General features: G+C 36.4%; 1 protein-coding gene across 42 annotated transcripts in view; it reads right to left on the reverse strand.

Annotated features, from left to right (window-relative positions):
• PTPRD (protein tyrosine phosphatase receptor type D) overlaps window positions 1–20,525 on the reverse strand; it is a 1,051,440-nt gene that overhangs the window by 40,138 nt on the left and 990,777 nt on the right. For all 42 annotated transcript variants that reach the window (XM_032441550.1, XM_015848960.2, XM_015848962.2 and 39 more), the window contains 3 exons: window positions 18,186–18,361; window positions 4,273–4,392; window positions 3,523–3,677 (listed from right to left, as the gene is read on the reverse strand). In XM_032441550.1, the coding sequence (XP_032297441.1) occupies window positions 3,523–3,677; window positions 4,273–4,392; window positions 18,186–18,361 (451 nt within the window). The remainder of the gene's footprint in view (window positions 1–3,522; window positions 3,678–4,272; window positions 4,393–18,185; window positions 18,362–20,525) is intronic.

The following is a 20,525-nucleotide window of genomic DNA, read 5'->3' on the forward strand; positions in this document are numbered from 1 at the left end:
ATCTATCTATCATCTATCTATCTATCTATCTATCTATCTATCTATCTATCTATCTATCTATCTATCTATTTCTATTTACAATAGCAGCATTAACAACAGATGCAAAAAATTCACTAGATATCTTAAAGATATGCTCATTGGTGCTGATATGATAGAGATTCAAACATAACAGTAATGCACTCACATGTTAAGATTTTACTTTGTGTTACTGAACCAACTACTACTGTGATATTTTGAAAACACCAGGGCATAAAACTCCAAAAACCCTGCAGTGCTGTTTTATTGTGATCTGATTAGCACCTGCTTGCCTGCACTAATCCTACTTCAAACAGAAACGTGTGCTTACTCCACTATTGTTAGACCATACATTACAGGCTCTCTATTGCAGACTCATAGGATTTAACACTGATTTTTCATTAAAGAAAAGCCTTTTTTCTTAGATCTGTTCTGCAAATCAGACCAAGTCATTCTGAGGCAGCAGTTGCATTGTGATGCTACTAAATTATGTGCAAAGGGAATAATAAGAAGAAAGCTTTATCTGGCATGTCCAACCCACAGCTTGTGGGGTGCATGTGTCTCAGCTCAGCCTGTCTCATGTGGCAGCCCCCAGCCCCACACTACAGTGGTGGTGGCTCTTCCACACTGAGTGGCCCAGACAGATTTACTACCAGCTTATGCATTTGTAGAACATGAATACATGAATTAATAGGAAATAGGAAAAGAATTCCTCAACAGGCATCAAATCATAAACCAAATCTAAAAGATCAAATAATAAAAATTACCAATTTAGCTGAGATTTCCATAAATAAGCAATAACAGAGAAAAGAATTATTTATTGATGCCACTAAGTGATATATTTCATTTAATCTTTCCAACTGTCTTGCTGTATGACTCTTAACAACTTATTTGACTACTGCACTGAGAGAATTTAGATAATTATGTCAACTTATCCAAGGAGGTGATCTGAAACTGCCAGTATGGATTCATCAAGTACATACTGTACCTGATCAATCTGGTTGCCTTTTTTGATGGAGCAATGACATCAACAAATGAAGAACAACTGATATAATCTATCTGGACTTCTGGAAGGCCCTTAATATATCACATCATATCCTTTTTTCTAAGTTGGAAAGATACGGATTTGAAGGGTGGGCCATTCAGTAGGTAGGAAATTGTTTTGAAGCATGGTAAACAGCTCTGTCCAGGTGGATGCCCATGATGACTGATGTTCCCTGCGGTTCCATCTTGGGACTGATGCTCTTTAACATGTTTATCAGTGACATAATACGATGAGTTTGAGTGCACCCTTAGCAACTTAACAAATGATAGCAAGCTGAGTGGTTCAGTTGATAAAATAGAGCTAACAGATGTGAACAAAGAGGCTGGAGTTTGAAAGATGGGCTCATGTGACTCTAATGAGAGAATGAGGCTGTTGGTGTAGTCTACCTAGACTTTTGTAAAACCTTTGACACTGTCACTTATGTTATTCTCCTGGAGAATCTAGCAGCCTGTGGCTTGGACAGGTACACTCTTTGATGGGTAAAGAACAGGCTGGAGGGTTGAGCCCAGAAAATGGTGGTGAACAGAATTAAATACAACTGAAGACTTATCATGAGTGGTGACCCTCAGGAGCCAGTAATGAGGTCAGTCCAGTTCAATACTTTGTTTTACAACCTGGACAAGGGGGCTGAGTACACTATTAGCAAGTCTGCAAATGACACCAATTTGGCAGGAAGTGCTGATCTGCCTGGAAGTAGGGAGGCCCTATGGGGAGATCTGGACAGGTTAGATTGCTGTGCTGAGGTCAGTGGGATGAAGTTCACAAGACTAAGTGCCAGTCAGTATAGTTTCACCACAACAAACCCAGGCAACGCTACAGGGCTGTGGCAGAGTAGGTGGAAGAATGTGTGGAAGAAAGGACCTGAGGATGTTGGTTGATTCTCAGTTGTACATAAGGCAGCAGAATGCTTGGGTGGCTAACAGGGCCAGTGGCATCCTGGCCTGTACAAGAAATAGTATTGCCAGCAGGAGCATGGAAGTGATTTCCCCTCTGCACTCAGTTCTGGTAAGACTGCACATTGAGTACTGTGTTTATTTGAGCCCCTCACTACAAGAAAGACATTAATGCCCTGAAGGATGTCCAGAGAAGGGCAACCAAGCTGGTGAGGGGTATGGACCCCTTATAAGGAACAGCTGAGGGAGGTGGGATTGTTTATTCTAGTGAAGAGGAGGCACAGGGGAGCTCTCTACAGCTACATAAAAGGAGGCTGAGGCAATGTGAGGGTCAGCCTCTTCTCCTGTGTAGCTAGTGATAGGACTAAAGGGAATTGGCTCAAATTGCACCAGGTTGTATTCAGGTTGGATGTTAGGAAAAAAATTCTTCTCCAAAAGAGTGGTTAGGTGCTGGAACAGTGTGCCTTGGGAGGTGCTGGAGTAACCTTCCCTGGAGGTTTTCATGAAACTTTTAGATTTTGTACTAAGGGGCATGATTTAGAGAGGAAATATTGGTGGTAGCTGGATGGTTGGACTGGAAGATCTTGGAGGTCTTTTCCAACATTTGTGATTCTATGATTCTATGATCTTTAGGATTCCTTCCAACATAAGCTGTTCTATGATTCCATGGCAAAATAAAGCCTACAAAAAATCAGTAATTTTATGAATTCATTTTGAATGTTACAGCACAATAAGTTGTTAATTACCATTGCATAGTTCCAGTCTGAGTGGATTATGACAGATTCTGAAAGGTTACTTGTATTCTATCAGCATTTGTAAGTGTATGCTGCTAATCTTAGTATGATTCTATGAATTGCTAGCAGGTTTGCTCTTGTCAAAGATTTTCAAAGGTTTCCCTTCTCCTTTCTTCAGTTTCCTTGCTAGCAAATGATTAAGAGAAGTTGATGGTGCTCTCTTTTAAAGTTTATTAATAAATTGTAGTGTCCCAAATGTTTTGCTATTTTCTAAAATCATGGATCAATCCTTTCCCAGGAACTGAGTTCAGCCTGTTCTCCATATATGGCTTCTGCTATTCCATGTCCTCACAGTTCTCAAGAATTTAGCCTTGAAAATGGATCAAAGTTTCTACCTATTATCAGTAAAAGTTACAGTTCAACATTCTTAATTTTCATGTTATTTACTTTCCTATACAATGTAAGACATAATTTCAAAAGCTGTTTTATTTTTCAGAATATGTTTTCTTCAATATGCAACCTCTTAAACCAACAGGATCTTCTCCTCTTTTCATACCACCTTCTGAAAAACGGATACTTTGTATCTATACAAATATAGCTTAGAGTCACCTGTTCACTCTGCAGAAATTCAGATATTCTAAAATTAATTTCTCTTGTACAAATCAAAGGAAATATTTTCAGCCTATCTAACTTGGCATTGTCATACTCTGTTCTCTGACTTTCAGTGTAACTACGTCTTTGACAAACTCAGAAGTCCTTAAAAATGAAGATCATGTTTTCATCTGCAATAAACCAGAAAGTGATAATATTGACATAAAAGACATTTTGTGTTTACCTGCAATGCACAACCATCGGACCAGCATCAGGTGGGTTACAGGTCTTGACACGTCTCAGGAAAGCTAAAAATGGTGTTGGGTGTTCTGGAACACCATGATCAGGCCAGGCAGTGAATTGGAATTGCCTCACTTCCCTTTTCTCACTTGAACCATTCTAAGAAATGAAATTATTATTATTATTATTATTATTTACAAAATTGCCATTTTATGTGATATGAGCATCATTAAGTCAAACACTTGGAGAATAATACATACCAGAGAAGACCATTTGAATCAAATTTGTTACTGGAGAGAAACTGAGCTCAGGCTATGGAGTTGTGGAGGAAGAAAATAGGTCTTATATTCAAAACTGACTAAATTGACTAAAACAGTGTATGACCTTTAATCATAATGCACAGCAATTAATCACAACAAGATCCAGTACTTCAGTTAATATTTCATTTAGTGAAGTGATGAATAAAGGGATTTCTGTATTAATCTTCAAAACTCCATGCTGGAATATGAATATATGCTGACAGTAGAAGTGTTTCATTGTTCAGTGATGCTAGGGGGCAAAGAGAGAAGGAGGAGATGAGAATAAAGAGAAGGAGAAAAAGAGGAGGGAAGGCAGGAAGAAAAAATAAAAAATAGAGAAACGCAGTAGGTGGAGGACATAAGGAAAAAGAGGGAAGGAAAAGAAAAAGAGAGGTGAAGGGAAAGGAAGAGAAGGGAAAGCAGAGAGGGAAAAGGAATACAAAGAAAATACATACCTTGTAAAGTGCAAATGTACGAACACAGTATGTTGCCAATTCAACCGTGTCTAAAAGGGTCACTTGGATGAGTCCATACGTTTCTGTGCCTCTGCTTGGCCAGTATTGATCACATTTCACCTGTAGTGAAAAACATACAATTCTTTAATACCATAAAACTATCATTTGTTGCATGCCAGAGTGTTTAGCACTATAGGGTTTCAAAATGTAAGGAGTTAAAATGTTTAATAACAGCTATGGATTCAACACAAGAAGCTTATTTGTTTTTCCACAATAACTGTTTTCTGACAGTGAGTCTTATAATATCTTCTTCTACAATGGGTATTTATATATTTATATATTCAGAGGATGGTCAAAAGTACCAATATTTGTACATACACCAAAGAAAAATCAATTTATAATAGACAAAAAAATGACCTAATTAACTCCCCTTTAACAGATTAGAATTTAATAACATTGTAATCTAGTGAATGTAGATACACAAGTTTTTGAATACTTGTCATATTTAATCTATTTCATGTCAGTCTCAAAACATACAAAGTATTCCTCTGATGCTAATATGATGGTTCCTCCAAACATAATGCCTCCTATTGTTTCCATGGAAAATACAACACATTCAAAGAGCACGATATCACGCTTTGATGGAGCAAAATCTCATCTGTATAACACTACTCTTCAACACATTGCTATTAGCTATGCATTTTTTGCCAGTGATGAACAAAAGCCTGCATACTGTGACTGTAAAAATATGCAAAGCAAGGTGGCACACTGCCGCTGTTGCCACTGCTGAAATGCACCACACACTACCTCACTGTGCTCATACCCACTGCTTGGTCTTCATAAACATTTAGCAAGCATTGATCAATAGATGCATTTTTTTTTTTTTCACTTGGAGGAATTCAGAGACACACCTTTGCTTTATATGCACATGCACGTCAGACATCATTTTGTCAGAATGCCCCTCTGCTGATGTCTGTCACATGGCAACAAAATAATATTGGTGGGAAGGCTCAACCTCTATTGCCATACCACCACCATCTGCCTCTGACGCTGTGGGCCAACATAACAAAATAGGAGGTACTATTTTTGGAGCAGCCCTAACACGAAATACATTTAGCATGTTCAGAAATACTGAATTTATTTGAAAAATAATTTTAAAGCACAGATTAAAAAAAAAAAGTACCGACAACAGGTAAGTGTATTGTGAAAATACAATTTCCTTCTCCACTCAGTGGTATAATGCATAAAACAAAATTATGTTTGTAAGAACTTAAAAAATACTGTGTGACATTATATACTGATAATATACTGTTTCATTCAACACATTTTAAAAGATACAGGGCATTTCATTCAGAGAATTCTCCATTTTAAAACACTACAGATTACAGTATTAACTAGCTGAAACAATTCTGCATAAGATAATGCAAAAGAGACCATATCCTTACAATCTTTTCTGAGACTGAATAAGATTTTTAGTATTTATGATGAAAGCTATTAAGAAAAAAAATGAATGCAGGATGTCTAATAAATTCAAAGAAGATGCTACAAATAGTACAAGGACTAAACAAAGATATTTAGGGTTCGCTGGCACATACATTATACTGAGAGTGTCAGTTTGTCTGTAACAATTTCCTATCAATCAGAAGAGAAAAATGTATTCTCAGTTCAGTAATAATACTTTATAATTGTTCAGTGTCTTAATTAATCACTCCAAGCCAAATTCATATAAAATTTAATTGATAATAGATCAATCTGTAAGAAAGAATAGAATACTGCACAGTATTTCTGATAACAGTGTGAATTCTCTTGCTGATCCCTGACAACAGAAACAAGCTAAAAAACAAACAAAAACTTGATGTTTCCTCAATATGGGAAAAAAATAAATAAAAAAAATCACATCTTTTAAGCTGATGTGTTCTCTTGTTTTGCCACTCCACCCACTAGTTATTAAAAAAGACTTAGCACATTTTCAACTTCCCCATCCCTAACTAGTTTTTTTCTTGCAAATTATATTAGTTGTGGATTAGAGAGCACAGACTAACAATGGTTCACAAATCACATTCTGACAAGAATATAATCAGAAGAAAAATACAACAGGCAATGAAGTGCTGATGAACATTAATTAGTCACATGATGTATTAGACGAATGTGCGCTTTTTGGGCTGTGACGAGATAGGTCCATCCCCATACCATCAAGATATATGATGTATACGTTTCCAGTGGGCGTACACGAAGGGCATAGGGTATATATATGTGTGTTAGCTTCAATAAATTGCCATTTTACTGCTCACCATATTGGTGTCACCTCAGTAATTGGTCAAGCTGCAAGCTTCCAGAGAACACGGACAAGATAAAGGTAACAGTCATATCCATTTAAAAAAATGTAACTACTTTTTACAGGATGTGGTAGTTCAATGTATTGCTAAGGTTTACTGATACTAATTTTTGCTTGAAAATGAGATTAACAGTGAGATTAACAGTTAAAATGAGATTAACACTATACAGGAATGTGCATTCATGGGAATTAGGTAAGTACTCCCTTATACCATTGACTGAAAGAGCAATTACTGAGTATTTCAGTGATAAATTTTGCAGGATTCCTAATACTAAAAAAAGACACTGCAGCCTACTCATTTCACTTTACCATTAGTATAGATACTGTGTAACTTAGCTGTATTTTCGCCAGAAATTTGTGTTTTATCTCCTACAAGAAGACATTATATATATATATATATATATATATATTTAATAGCAAAAGTTTTGTTATGCTCTTAGCAGAACTAACTAGCAGAAACTTTGAAAGTTGTGTGTTCTCCAAACACAACACTTGCTAATGAGTTTCCGTTTGTGACAGTACTAGGGAGGTATTAAGGACAGACACCAGGAGCACGATAATCTGACGTTAAACATTTACCCAGAAAATTGAAGAAGATTTATCCTCACAGAATCACAAGGTTGGAAAGAAACTTTAAGAACATCTAGTCCAACCATCTTCCCTTTACCATACCTACAGAAAACCCCTAAACCATAACTTATAGCTCCCTATCCAGATGCTTCTTGAACTCTGCCAGGGACAGCGACTCCACCACCTCCCTGGGCAGGCTACTCCAGTGCCTGACCACTCTCTGAGAAAAAAGTTCCTTCTTATGTCCAGTCTAACTCATCTGATACAACTTGTGGCCATTGCCTCATGTCCTGTTTGTTGCCTGGCAGAAGAGGACAAGCCCCTTCTCATCACAACTTCCCTTCAGGAAGTTGTAAAGTGCAATGAGGTCTCCCCTGAGCCTCCTCCTCTCCAGGCTAAACAATCCCAGCTCCCTGAACTGCTCTTCTTAAGATTTGTACTCCAGACCCTCAGTAGTTTTGTTGCTCTTCTCTGGACATCTCTGGCCTCAATGTCTTGTACAGAGGAGCCAAAATCTGAACACAGTTCTCAAGATGCAGCCTCACTAGAGCTGAGTACAGAGGGATGATCACCACTCTGGTCCTGCTGGCCACACTATTTCTTACACAGGCCAGAATGCCATTGGCCTTCTTGGCCACCTGAGCACACTGCTGGCTCATGTTCAGCTGAGCACCAACCAACACTCCCAGGTCCCTTTCCTCTTCACAGTCATCCAGCCACTCTGCCCCAAGCCTATAGCACTGCATGGGGTTATTGTGGCCAAAGTGCAGGACCTAGCACTTGGCCTTGTTGAACTTTTTCAAACTACGCTATTTGAAAGTGGGAACTATTAAAATAAGGATCAATTTTTTTAAAAAGAAAAACCGATTTTGGATTGATACATCTGGATTTTCTAGAATAGCATATGAGGTATTTGTTGATGGAATTATATCCTTTACTCTTGCTGCCTCTTGATTATTCCCAGGACAAGAAATCTTTAAGGATGTGTTCTTTTCTGCCCCCCAGATTTTTGCTGATGTGATCGCAACACAGTATGAAGATTCCTAACAATATATCTTTGTAAAAGATGAAAACAACACTTTCTATTAGCATTCTCAGGAGAAAAGAAACAAATCATCGAGACAATCAACTGTTATGACACTATTATCTAAGAAGGAGTTCCTGCTAAATGTTTTATCCCGATTTTTCAAGAGCATACAATTACAATCCCAGCCTGCACCTCTTAAAGTAGGTTTATTTTCAGGTTATAAATTAATAATTTTTAATTTTATTTTATTTTATTTTTTTCCAGAAAAATAATTCTCAACCCCCCTGGGTCACCCAAGATGTATTATGAAATGTTTACAAATCTATTTTTCAAACATGATTGCTAGATGTATTTTAATTTAGCTCTCTGGACCATGCTTAAGTTGTTTCTGTTAAGGGGAATGTCTTCCTTAATTGTATATGTGGTTTGGAAACCTGACAATTTGAATATGGAAAGGAATAGTGACATTTAATTGCATTCTCCCAAAGAAATGCAGACTAGGGAGTTAATTTATTTTCAAACTAATTTTGCAACAAAATTTTGGCAAACTTCATAGTCTTCATCCTCCTCTTTCCCACTCAGTTTCCAGTGAGAGATTTTTTTGCCATCTTGACTCTACACAAATAAATAAAATAGCTTTCCCCAGTAATTTTCTAATGCTCTCTTGCCTGCCACTGTAGGTGGCAAGAAAAATGAAAGACTCACATTAGCATGAAAAAACTCACTGTAAATTTTGAAGAGTAATTAAATTGCAAATAATGACAAAAATACCACTTACTACTATCTTCCCTATCTGATACTGCTTAATTGCCATATATGAGCTTTCATTACTTCAGCTCTCAAAAGACTTAAAAATATATTATAAAATCTTGCATATATCATAGTAGTAAACACAACTAGAAGACATAACTAATGACAACAACATTCTTGCAGCCCGCTTCTCAAACATACACATATTTTCTTTCTTAACAACTCTTAATTGCAGATCACCTTTACTTTTTGTGGAGGTTTGAGCATTCCCTGAAAGCAAAGGTGAAAGCAAGTGTAAATGCATTCTTTTCCATTAAGGATGAGAATGTAGAGGCCATTTCAAACTTGAGGGGCTAAACTAGTTTCCAGAGTATTAAGAATGTTTGTGGGTATTTACACTTTGACAAGTTACACACAACAGCATGTTGCATCAACAGAGCTGAAGAAAAGTTATTTCCATTTGAACATATAATTACAAACAATCCTGGCAGTCAAGGGCAGAAAAATAATATTCCAGTACAAAGTTCCATCAATTTGACTGAAAAATCCTTTCAGGTGAATCTTAAAACACAAACTGTTACAGACCATCTGAGATTATAAGGTAGAAATGCAGTTCAGGGAAGATAGAGTAAATTAATAATAGGCAGATTCATACAGTGTATTCCTTGTTGAAAGCATATGAATTATGTTAAATCTGAAGCAACAAAAAACAGTAATATGTGACAAAATTTTTCCTTTGGTTTGCATAATAATAACCCTTTACAGAAAGAAGTGTCAGAGGTCATTTTCAAAAGGTCTTTCTTCAAAAAGATAATACCTCCTTTTTCTGAAAGAAAATATCTCTTTTACTCCTTTCTGGCTCAAATCATTCTATGATTCTATAATGCTGAATTATAATAGCATTGGTCCAATAGAAAAGTAGTACTGGTAGTTGCTGATGAAAACTTCCTTAAATGCTAAAAGGCTAGCTCAGTGCCTCAGACATTTCAGCTAGTAATCTGACTGCAAGCAGTTGCTATTTAAAGTAGTTGTGCTTTCTGCAACAATGCTATGGTATGTAAGTATCAGGATGATCTGAGTCTAAATATCACAATCACACTGGTGTGACAGACTGAAATACAAGGATTCAACAAGAAAAAACAGAACAAAACTTCCACATTTTGAAGGCCATTTCAGTATAAGATTTGGCCATGTGTCATCCATTCACTTTTGTGCAATACTAAATGGCAGATTAAAATTTGAAAGTCCTATGAGAAATATGTTTGAAGAAAAAATAGTCTATGGTTTCAGATTTTGGTTTGAAGAAGGACCAGATTTAATAGAGTTCTAATTTTTGAAAGAACTGAACACCTTTTCCTTGGATGACAGAACTTCTAAGCCTCACCAAGTGGATTCCCAAAACAATTATTTGTTTCTAAACATTTTTGTTCCAAGAATCTTTTTTTCCTACTGCAGAACAGAGATCAATGGTATACAGTGATCTTTAATATGGATTTATAGTGGATCACAGAATCACAGAATCACAGATTTGAATCCCTACGGAACCTGCAAATGAATAGTAGATTCAGTAGAATCTGCTTTGGCTGGGGGGTTGGACTCGATGATCTCTAGAGGTCCCTTCCAACCCCTACAATTCTGTGATTATCCATATTAAAGATCACTGTTAAAGATCACTAAAGATCACACATCAAATCCATATTAAAGATCACTGTATACCATTGATCTCTGTTCTCCAGTAGAATAAATATATACATAAATATAATATTACAGGATACATACCTGCAGGAGAGTACAGACAAAGATGTCACCCTACAAGCTGATTCACTGTTAGCATTCACCTGGACTATGTACTTAGGGTTTAAAAACTGAGCACTTTTGCAGAGCAGCACAATCCTGTCAAAAACCTTAACTACATTAGCCTCAAAAAAATTCTAAACAACTTAGAAACAACATAAATAAACCATATCTATTCATAAGAAATAAGAAAGGGTAGAAGGAAAACAGCAGGACTGAGTGAGAATATGGTCATCAAAATGATGGGGTAAACAATCAGAGGCTAGAGCACTCCTCATATGAAGAAAGGTTGAGGGAATTGGGCTTGTTTAGCTTGGAGAAGAGAAAGCTGCAGGGAGACCCCACTGCAGCCTTCCAGTACTTGAACAACTTGAACAACTTCTTACAAGCAGTGGAGGGACTGACATTTACATGATCAGATGTAAAGGCACAGAAACAGGTTGCTTAGAGAATTTGTTGGTACTGCGTCCCTGGAGGCATTCAAAGCCAGATCAGATGGGATCTTGGGGAGCCTGATCTAATGGTTGGCTATTTTATATTATACAATACTTAAGCTAATTGATTCATAGCAAACTTCTGTTCTTTATTTAAAATCTGCAAATGAATAGTAGATTAGCTGAAAGGTAATTGATAATTAAAAAGATGACTCATCTTCATCTACACAAGCCAACAAGAGCAGAGAGTTAGTGAATTTACCTTGAATGATGAGACTGTGAAATGGTTTAGGTACAGCTAGAATTTCCAAAAAGGTCTTGAAAAGGTTTATATGAAGTAAACTTAGAGAAAATAAGGAATGGGCTGACTACTTTTACGCATTATTCTTTTCCTGATCACTGTGTGCAGCCTGAATAATTCTTTAACTGAAAAAATAAAAATAAAAATAAATAAAAAATATCATATTAAAATATGAATAATATATTATTATTCAATTATATATATTATATTATTCAATATACAATTATTCAAGGGTACTGAAGATTTTCTATGGGCCATACTAGAGAGTCATCTCTTTTAGCTGATGTGAGTACTATGTAAGAAACAAATAAAATAAAAAAAATAATATAAAACATCTGAGCAAAGTTCTGTTCTTCTCACAATTCTTTGTTCATTTGAAAGCTAGGAGTAAGTAGATGAGAAAAGATGAAAATGAGAAACAGAAAACTAAAGAATAGATTAAAATTTAAGAGGCATTAAAAGCTGTCAGCTTCAAATTTGATTTTTGAATGGAACTTCTAGTCATGGTGTTTTCTAGTGCTAGTTTAATATATGGATAAAGCTGTTAACCTCACAAATGTATTTCATGCATTCCTGTGAGATTTCACATTCTTGTGAGACTGATCAGAAAAAGCATCCCAAAAAACACCTTTTATCAACATGACCCTCTCAGACCATAGCCGTATTAACTTCCTCAGAAAATACTAAAAACTTTGTAATTGCTGGCAAATTTAAATCAGAATGTTCTCCTTCAGGAGTACTTGTCTGATGAGAATTGAATTTGAACATGTATTTTTCATTGCAAATACTAGTCTTGAGTCCTTCCATATTATCAGGCAAATAAGAAAATTAGATGTTACTTTTTTTTTTCCCCCCCTAAATAACATTGAATTAAATCATTAACATTTTGTAGCTTGAGATTCTTCAGTGGTACAGTGCTATATGGCACAGAGCTAAAACAAAAACAAATTAATACCTGCATTAAAAAAAAAAAAATACACTGCATTTTTACATTTATTAGGAAAGCTTATAACTCAGAATGTTAATGGCCATACTCTATATGTGTCCCTATATTTGCAATAAGAAAAAAAGATTGTGTGAGGTAGTACTTTATGTCTTACCTCAAGCACAAAGCAAATGAATGAAGCAAATAAATTCAAATTACAAACTTACAATATAGTTTTCATTAAACTCATTGCTGTACATGCCTCAGGAAAATATTATTTTCCAGAAAATTGCCAGTTTATCCTAAAGCAAAGAGAAACAATTTCATTTATGGGCAGAGCCATAATACAAAAAACTTGGTGGTGCTTTGACAAAAAACTGTCACTGTAGCAGGTACTGCTGTATCTATTAAAGTAAGGCCCTAATGTAAGCAGTTCTTGACAGCTTGAAGAGACTGCAGAAAGCATCCTCCATTCATGATGTTATATTTTGAAAGTTCTTTCAATAGTATAAAATAGATAATCTTTCCTGCAAAGTTGATTTCTTACTCCTAGAACCCCATAAGAAGGGAAAACTGTTGATTGGCATCATATTTTTAACAGCTTTTAATGTACTGGAAGGCTTACACATATTCTTTCACTGTCTACTGTATAAAACAAAACCAATTATTTCTGACTTCCCCATATATAATTACTCCAACCTCTTTCAAGATTCTCTTTAATTTACCAATAGCTTTTGACACAAAACAATCATCCTGTATGTGCTCAATTTCAAATGCATATAACCAGACAAAGACTGATAAAATTGCTTTTAGTCTGTGTAGTAGTATTACAAAATTTTTGTTATCATTGTATTAACCCTACATACAGGATGGTATTCTTACGACTCTTATGATCAATAATACAACAGTTGGAGTTTTAGCTGAGGCTCCTTTAAATAACACTTCCACCTGAATTGTGCTCTGAAGAATGGTCTTTATATTTTATTGATGAGTATAGTTTATGTTATTATATATCCATGATTAGATGATTGTAGTGGCACTGCGTGAATTAAGCATCTGATTGACTGCTTTTAAATGAAAGCTGAGCACATATACATATATATCATATATATGTAGGTTGCTCTGAAAGCAATGCCTCCTATTATTTCTATGGAAACTTACAAAGAGCACAAGTACACTATTTGATAGAGAAAATTCTCAGCTATGAAGCGGTGTTTTTTTCACCATCAACACCACCATCAGCTATGTATTTTTGCCAGAGATGAACAAGAGCCTGCAGGTCACGCATGTAAAAACATGCACCTATGGAGGTAATATACTATTGCTGTCACTACTCCTGAAAAGCACCTCACACCACCTCACTGTGCTCCTCCCACTCTTTGGTTTCCATAAATGTTCAATTAAGTCCCAGTAAACTCCAATAAGTGCCACTTTTACTGCCTGAAAGAATTCAATGAAACCTTCACTTCATATACAATTCTGTGTTAGACTCCAAATTGTCAGACTACCCCTCTGCTGCCGTCTTTCACGTGGCGACAACATGTATTGGAATACTGGCATGTGATGAAATACAGACAAGAAAGCTCAACCTCCACTACCATGTCATCAACATCTGTCTCTGTTGTTGTGGGCCAGCATAGTAGAATAGGAGGCATTAATTTCAAAGCACCCCTCATGAATTATGTGCATGATAGCTGAAAGATGGAGCTGACTTTCAATAATCTGGCTTTTGTCAAGCAAGATTCAGGTGATGACATTTGAAACAAAACTGACAAAGTGTGAAAGGTAGTAAATTAAAGATCATCTCTTCTCCTAAAGCTTTCTTACAGATGAACAAGCAAACTATGGATTCACTGTAATATCTCTAGTCGATAAACTCAGCTGTGAAATATGTGCATTCTCAAACCCGAAGACAGTCAGACATCTAACGCATGCTAATGAACCAAATTTGTTTCTGTGGATGCAATTAAAATCCACAACTTTATCTACTCTGTCCAGGTTAAAAATACTGATATGTCATGGTTTTGTAATTTTGTAATTTTGCTATCAGTATTCCATATGATAACATCATGTAAAGCATGGATGATTTTGCCAAATGTACAGTTCACAGAAGAAGACTACATATCCCAGAGAACATCACGGTCAGGGATAAGTCATAGCACCAGGACATTATATAATTTCGTTCCCAGGCTGGAGTTCGCTCTCTCGAACATCTCGGGGAGTGGGAAGCGTTCCAGCCGTGTCACCTAGAGTTCATAGTAGGCCTCTTGGTTTTTGGGGACTCTCTCTCTCTGTTTCATTCTATTTATTAGCCTCAATTATATTATATTATATTATATTATATTATATTGTGTTATCTTGTATTCCAATATCATATTTAGTAAAATAAGTTTTCCTCCTTAGATTGCTGCTGTTTTTATCCTATTCCCCTTTTTTTCCCTTCCTTTCCAGTCTGGCGGGGGACCCTATGGGGTGGCTTTCCCCTGTCACGGGCATAGGTAAATCTAGGTAACCTGTGACAAAGCCGCAGGACTATATAATGAAAAAAAGCAACCTAAAACAAAATGATGACTCAAAGATGGAAAGTAGGTGAAGTCCCAGAGAGAAATGATTTTACCTTGAAGCAAGAATAATGATCAGTCTTGCAAGACACAAAAGGAATCAAAGTTGAACCAAAAGAAGAAGAAAAATTAAATTAGCAATGATCTTCATCTTTAAAGTTATACAATTGTGTTTATATTTCTTGTATGAAATTTCACTTCTATCCTGCTATAAGAAATACACTATATTAGAACTTGAGAAAAAATAACAACAAAATCTTTTCACCACATATTTTTCCTAAGCAGATTTTCCCATTGCTCCTTCAATATCAATATCATTAATTGCATTACTTGAACTTATTTTATTAAGAAAAGAGGTAACCTGTGTGCCATGTTTACAGTGCCACAAACTCCATGGGAGTTAGACTGGAGCTTTATTTATGCATTATACATGCTCTCTAACAATATACATTGAGTACATAAAATTCATATCACCTGTGAACACAGAACTAGCTAAATTATGCACTAAGAAAACATAAATACAAGCACTGAATGAACAGGCAATCCATTGACTAGACTGTCTTGTCTCTCATTATGCTCAAGGAATATATTGCTGCTGAATGCTAATCACTTCTGGAGGTGATTGCTATTCTGATCAGTGGTTTTTAGAGTGCAGTCAGCAAACGGGAGATTTAGTTTAAAAGCCTGCTAAGCAATTATTGAGAGGAATTAGTGGAATTTCATTTACTTACATCAAAACATCTTTCTAGGCAATGGCTGTCTGTGGCCTGCAGTATTAAGATAAAGTCTCAAATATTTAAATACACCTTCTGAAATTAACTGCTTATTAGGATCAGATTTTTTTTCCTCAGCATTGATACCATTTGCAGCAACATTATTATATAAGAAGCAATTAGTGAAGAAATGGGCAGAATTTCATTTGCTTGGTTCCAAAGAACTTTTAGTACCTATACTAAGGACTGTAATCTCCAGATAAAATGTAACTTTCTGATAAAATCACTCTGCTATCTACTAAATGCCAAAATGTACATCCATGTATATGCAGAAAGTGGTTCCATAATTAAAAGGATATACATTACTTGACCTGAAAAAGAACTACAAGAACTACCTTATTAGAAGGAAAAAAAAAAAAAAAAAAGATGAAATTTTAAGAGGGTAAATATATATGTACTTCAATAAGCCTCAGTAATGAATGACTATAGCCAAGAGATTCAACGATCATGTAATCACTGCAACTACACGCATCTAAGCACATGAAGAAAACAACAGTGACTATGCATTACATTCCCTCCTGTTCCAAACATACATGCAGAAATACATCATTTTAAAATGGAAATCATCCATGAGTTGCTGAAATATCAGCTATTTTCCACTTACAGATCTTTCATTAATTTTAAAAATTTTCTGAATGATAAATCTTCTCTCCTCTTCCCTAATTTCTTTATCTCCTTTATGAACTTTCTATATATGTTGCCCAGTGCCCTTGTTTCCTTTGCATCTTGTATCTCTAAGGGCCTTCCATTTACAGTCTTTTATCCTGCCTCCCACTTGCTGGTCCCTTTCACAGACGCTCCCATGTAACCCAGGACCTCTGTGGCAGAATTATTCCTGTGTTAACACTCATGCTTGTTGTTCAGCTGTTGGCATTTATATTACTTGCAAATCCTGATTCTTTTTAGCAGTTTCCCATGGGAAGTGATTGCTACAGATGTTGGAATCACCCTTTTCTTCTCACCTTCTGTGATTTCTACGTTTGGCAACAGCTTCTGCTTTATACTGTGGGGCCCACTGATGTGTTTGCAGGAAGTTCAGCAGTAAACCTCACATGTAGAACCTCCTCCAATCAATGCACATCAGCATTAACAGCACCATATGCAGGAGCAATTAATGAGGAGCTGAAATTTGTCTTGGCATAACATACAGAATTATTTTGGGGAAAAAAAAATTCTGACTACTTTCTCTTTTCTTTTTCTTTCTTTTCCTTTGCCCCCAGAAACATCTACCATTAAAACTAACATATGCAGTGAAGTATGGACCTTGCTAATAAATCTTCCTGCCACAATGCTCTGTTGCTGCCCTTTCCATCATTTCATCTTTATACTTTGTATACAAGAAAACCACCTATTTTTTATTTCCCCTTACATTATAGTAATATCCATTCATCACTTCTATTATTAAATACCTATATGTTTTAGTCTTTTGCTTACCTAATTTTTATCTTTTAAAATTTTAAGTATTTTGAAGCATCACAGATAATTTTATATTCCATTACTGCATATGTTATTTATGTTTTCCTTGCACCCAGAATGTGCTAAAATAACATTCTTATATTTTTAATCAAACCCAAATCTTCAGTGATCAGAAGTGTAATGTATATCATACAAAGCTGAAAATTGAGTGCTCTTGACATACATGAATTTCCTTATCACAATATGATACAATTATATTCTTGATATTACAGAACAAATAGCATTTTCAGTCTTTCAGTCACCTTCTAATGCTTTCAGATGACTGAAGAACTAAAAAAATCAATGTGGATTAATAGATGTCAAGATTTTCAGAGGATTAAAATCCTACCAAATAAATGGTGTGATTCTGCAATTTCACAGGTGGAACTAGTATTTCCTATGCAAGTGATTTTTGTAGTTTGGACACATCTAAACAGTGGTTACCTGAAGAAAATATATACTTTGGAGAAGTATGCTTAGAAGAGAATATATACTGGAGGCAGACTAACACATATGAAACAAAGAAAAATCTTACCTGAAGTGATTTATTGTATAATCTTTTGATTTCTGTTCGAAGAAACCCAGTTCCAAAACCCCTGGCATTGTTCAGGATACCTCCCACTACAAAATTTTGCTAACTCCTCCATTTAGCTGGCATTGAACACCTCCATGGACAAGGCATCCACAACTTCCCTGGCCAATACTTTTTCAATACTTTGACGCCCACGTAGTGAATAATTTCTTTTTTTTGTATCTCATCTAAGTCTAATCTCTTTTAGTTTAGTTTACCCTTGGTCCTATCACTGCTCTCTAATGAAGTGGCCTTTCCCATACTTCCTGTAGTGCGCTTTAAAATACAGGAAGGCTGCTGCAAGATCTCTCTGGAGTTTTCTCTTTTCTAGGCTACACAACTCCAGCTGTATCAGCTTGTTTCTCAGGTACAACATTATTGATTTTGCATTTTGCTGTACGTATATGTTTTCCTTACCCTGGACCTCTCCTCCAGTTTTGTCATCATGACAACAGTTGCACCACGTTGCTCCCACATCATTCTCCAAAAGTCTCCAAAGGTTTCTGGCAATGCCCCTTGTGTTGCTATATATGCATTCTGCTTTCTGTATCCATCTATGTAGTTGGCGTTGATATAGTCACTGCCTGGTATGCCTGCAAAGAAAGAAGAGTGAACATACTGGACAGCATTTCTCCAGAGTCCTACTGTGCAAGAGCTAAAAGTCCTGCTGGACCTCAGAATCTGAGAGCGCTGTATATTATGTAGTACAGTCTCAAAGTCTCGTGAGGGTTGGAAGGAATCTTAGAAATCATCAAGTTCAACCCCCAGGATTTGAGCTTCCTGTGTAACAGAGCAGCACTTCTACCACTTGTGCCACAGGGGGGATTCGAACCCGGGTCTCCAGTGTTGCAAGTGGCATTCCTACCACTGCGCCACCAGACATAGGTTCCTGTAAGTTAGTGCGTGCAGTTCTTGGGATGAATAGTATGATATTCTCTCTGGGAATATCCATTCTTTTAAATTAAATTAGCCAATTTGATAAGGAAGTAATAAGTCTGAAAATATGTAGCAGAGGGAGAAACCTGGGATTGTAAATAGCAGTATGGACAAGCTGGTTTGACAGTGCCTGCTGTCACCTACTCACATGGAATCCTCTCCCTTGACCAGGCAGGGCAGACTCCCCACCAACACCCTGAGTAAGCTTCAGTCAGCTCTCTCACTGAGCTCACTGCATTTCTTTCAAATATAGAAAAAGAGTTAATGTTGCCAGATTATTAACATTACTGACATATGCTTTTTTCCCAGTAAACAGGAAACAAAGTAGCTTTATTTTAACAAATAATAGCAAGGAAGTAAAGAAACTGGAATCATCTGTACAGTGTGTACCTGAAATATAGACATCCACAAGCCTGAAATTAAATACCTGAAATGGAGGCAGAAGCCAAGAGATACTTCCACACTGGACCTATACTTTCATTCACCTGAGACTCTGGTATATTGGTCTAGACTTACAGAGAGACTTCAAGTATGTCTACAAGAGCCCTCGGCAGGTAGGCACTTGCTCATTTTGTCCACGTGATGCTGAGCTAGTTCTTGGTCATTAGCTACTTCAGTGAGATCATGATTGCCATGGCAGTTCTGAGAGATGGGTCATAAAATGCTGTATTGTAACAACAGGTTACAAAATGTATGTTAATGTAATTAATAGAAGATACTTCCCCTATGTATAAAAAATAATGGCCTATGTTTGCACAGCCAACCTACCACGTCCAAGTCTACAGTCCCAGGATATGGAACAGTTTGCATCGTTTCATAAAGCAGTTAGGGTGATACAAACTCTCTGACTTACTATAAAGCTGTGACTATTTTCACTTCACAAGCAATATTTCACTTCACAGAGAAAAAGCGTCTCTTTTGACATGAATCAAAAGTTGCTGAATAAGTTCAGTGGAATGTTTTTCAAACTTTCTGTTGAGTGCTTAACTTCCAAAATTATTCTGATCTGTTATCATCTGCTAGTGCTCCCAATCTAGGAATAATCAAGAATATGCACTCCAGTCTTACCTGACAAACATAAATCTGAAAATATCATCCAAAATAATAAAAGAAATGGAGTGGACAGTAGGTAAACTGTTTCAGAATGCTTCTTCTACATACTATGCCTGATCCAAAAGTAATGCCTCCTATTATATAATAATCTCAGAAAGTGATTTTAGAGTTATGGCAGTAGAGGCTGAACCCGCCCATGAGTATTCCATTACATTTTGTCATCACATGACAGATGGCAGCAGAGGGCCAGTCTGACAGAATGGCTTCTGACATGGAAAATGTATGAAGTGGAGGTCTGGAATTCAGTTCTTCCAGGAGGAAAAAACGGCACACATTAACATTTCTTGATGCTTGCTGAACATTTCTGGAGACTGAACAGTGGATGTTATCATAGCGAGGTGGTGAGTGGTGAGACCCAGCAGAGGCAATAGCAGTGTGAAAGACAAGCCATGATTTGACTTTCTGTGCTATTAAAGGAAAAACCTGACAAAATGTTTTAGAGCAAGAGAGACTTTACAGCTTCAGGGGCACAAGAGAGACAACAAATGGCATTCTTCAGGAAAGATGCATGGATGGACACAGGAAGACTGGCTGACTGTGATTAGAAGTGACTGAAAGTCTCTTCTGTGAAAAACATAGAATAAAATGTATCACCTTCAAAATTTAGAGTCTATGGCTGAAAAGTATGTCTTAGTGCCATCAAAGGTTGAAGTTGGAGTTCAAAAGCCTCACTCTTGAAAACTTTAATTTCTTTTATACAGCAGTTTT

This window comes from Coturnix japonica, chromosome Z (genome assembly GCF_001577835.2).
Source record: "Coturnix japonica isolate 7356 chromosome Z, Coturnix japonica 2.1, whole genome shotgun sequence".
In the NCBI taxonomy this organism is placed as follows: Eukaryota; Metazoa; Chordata; class Aves; order Galliformes; family Phasianidae; genus Coturnix; species Coturnix japonica.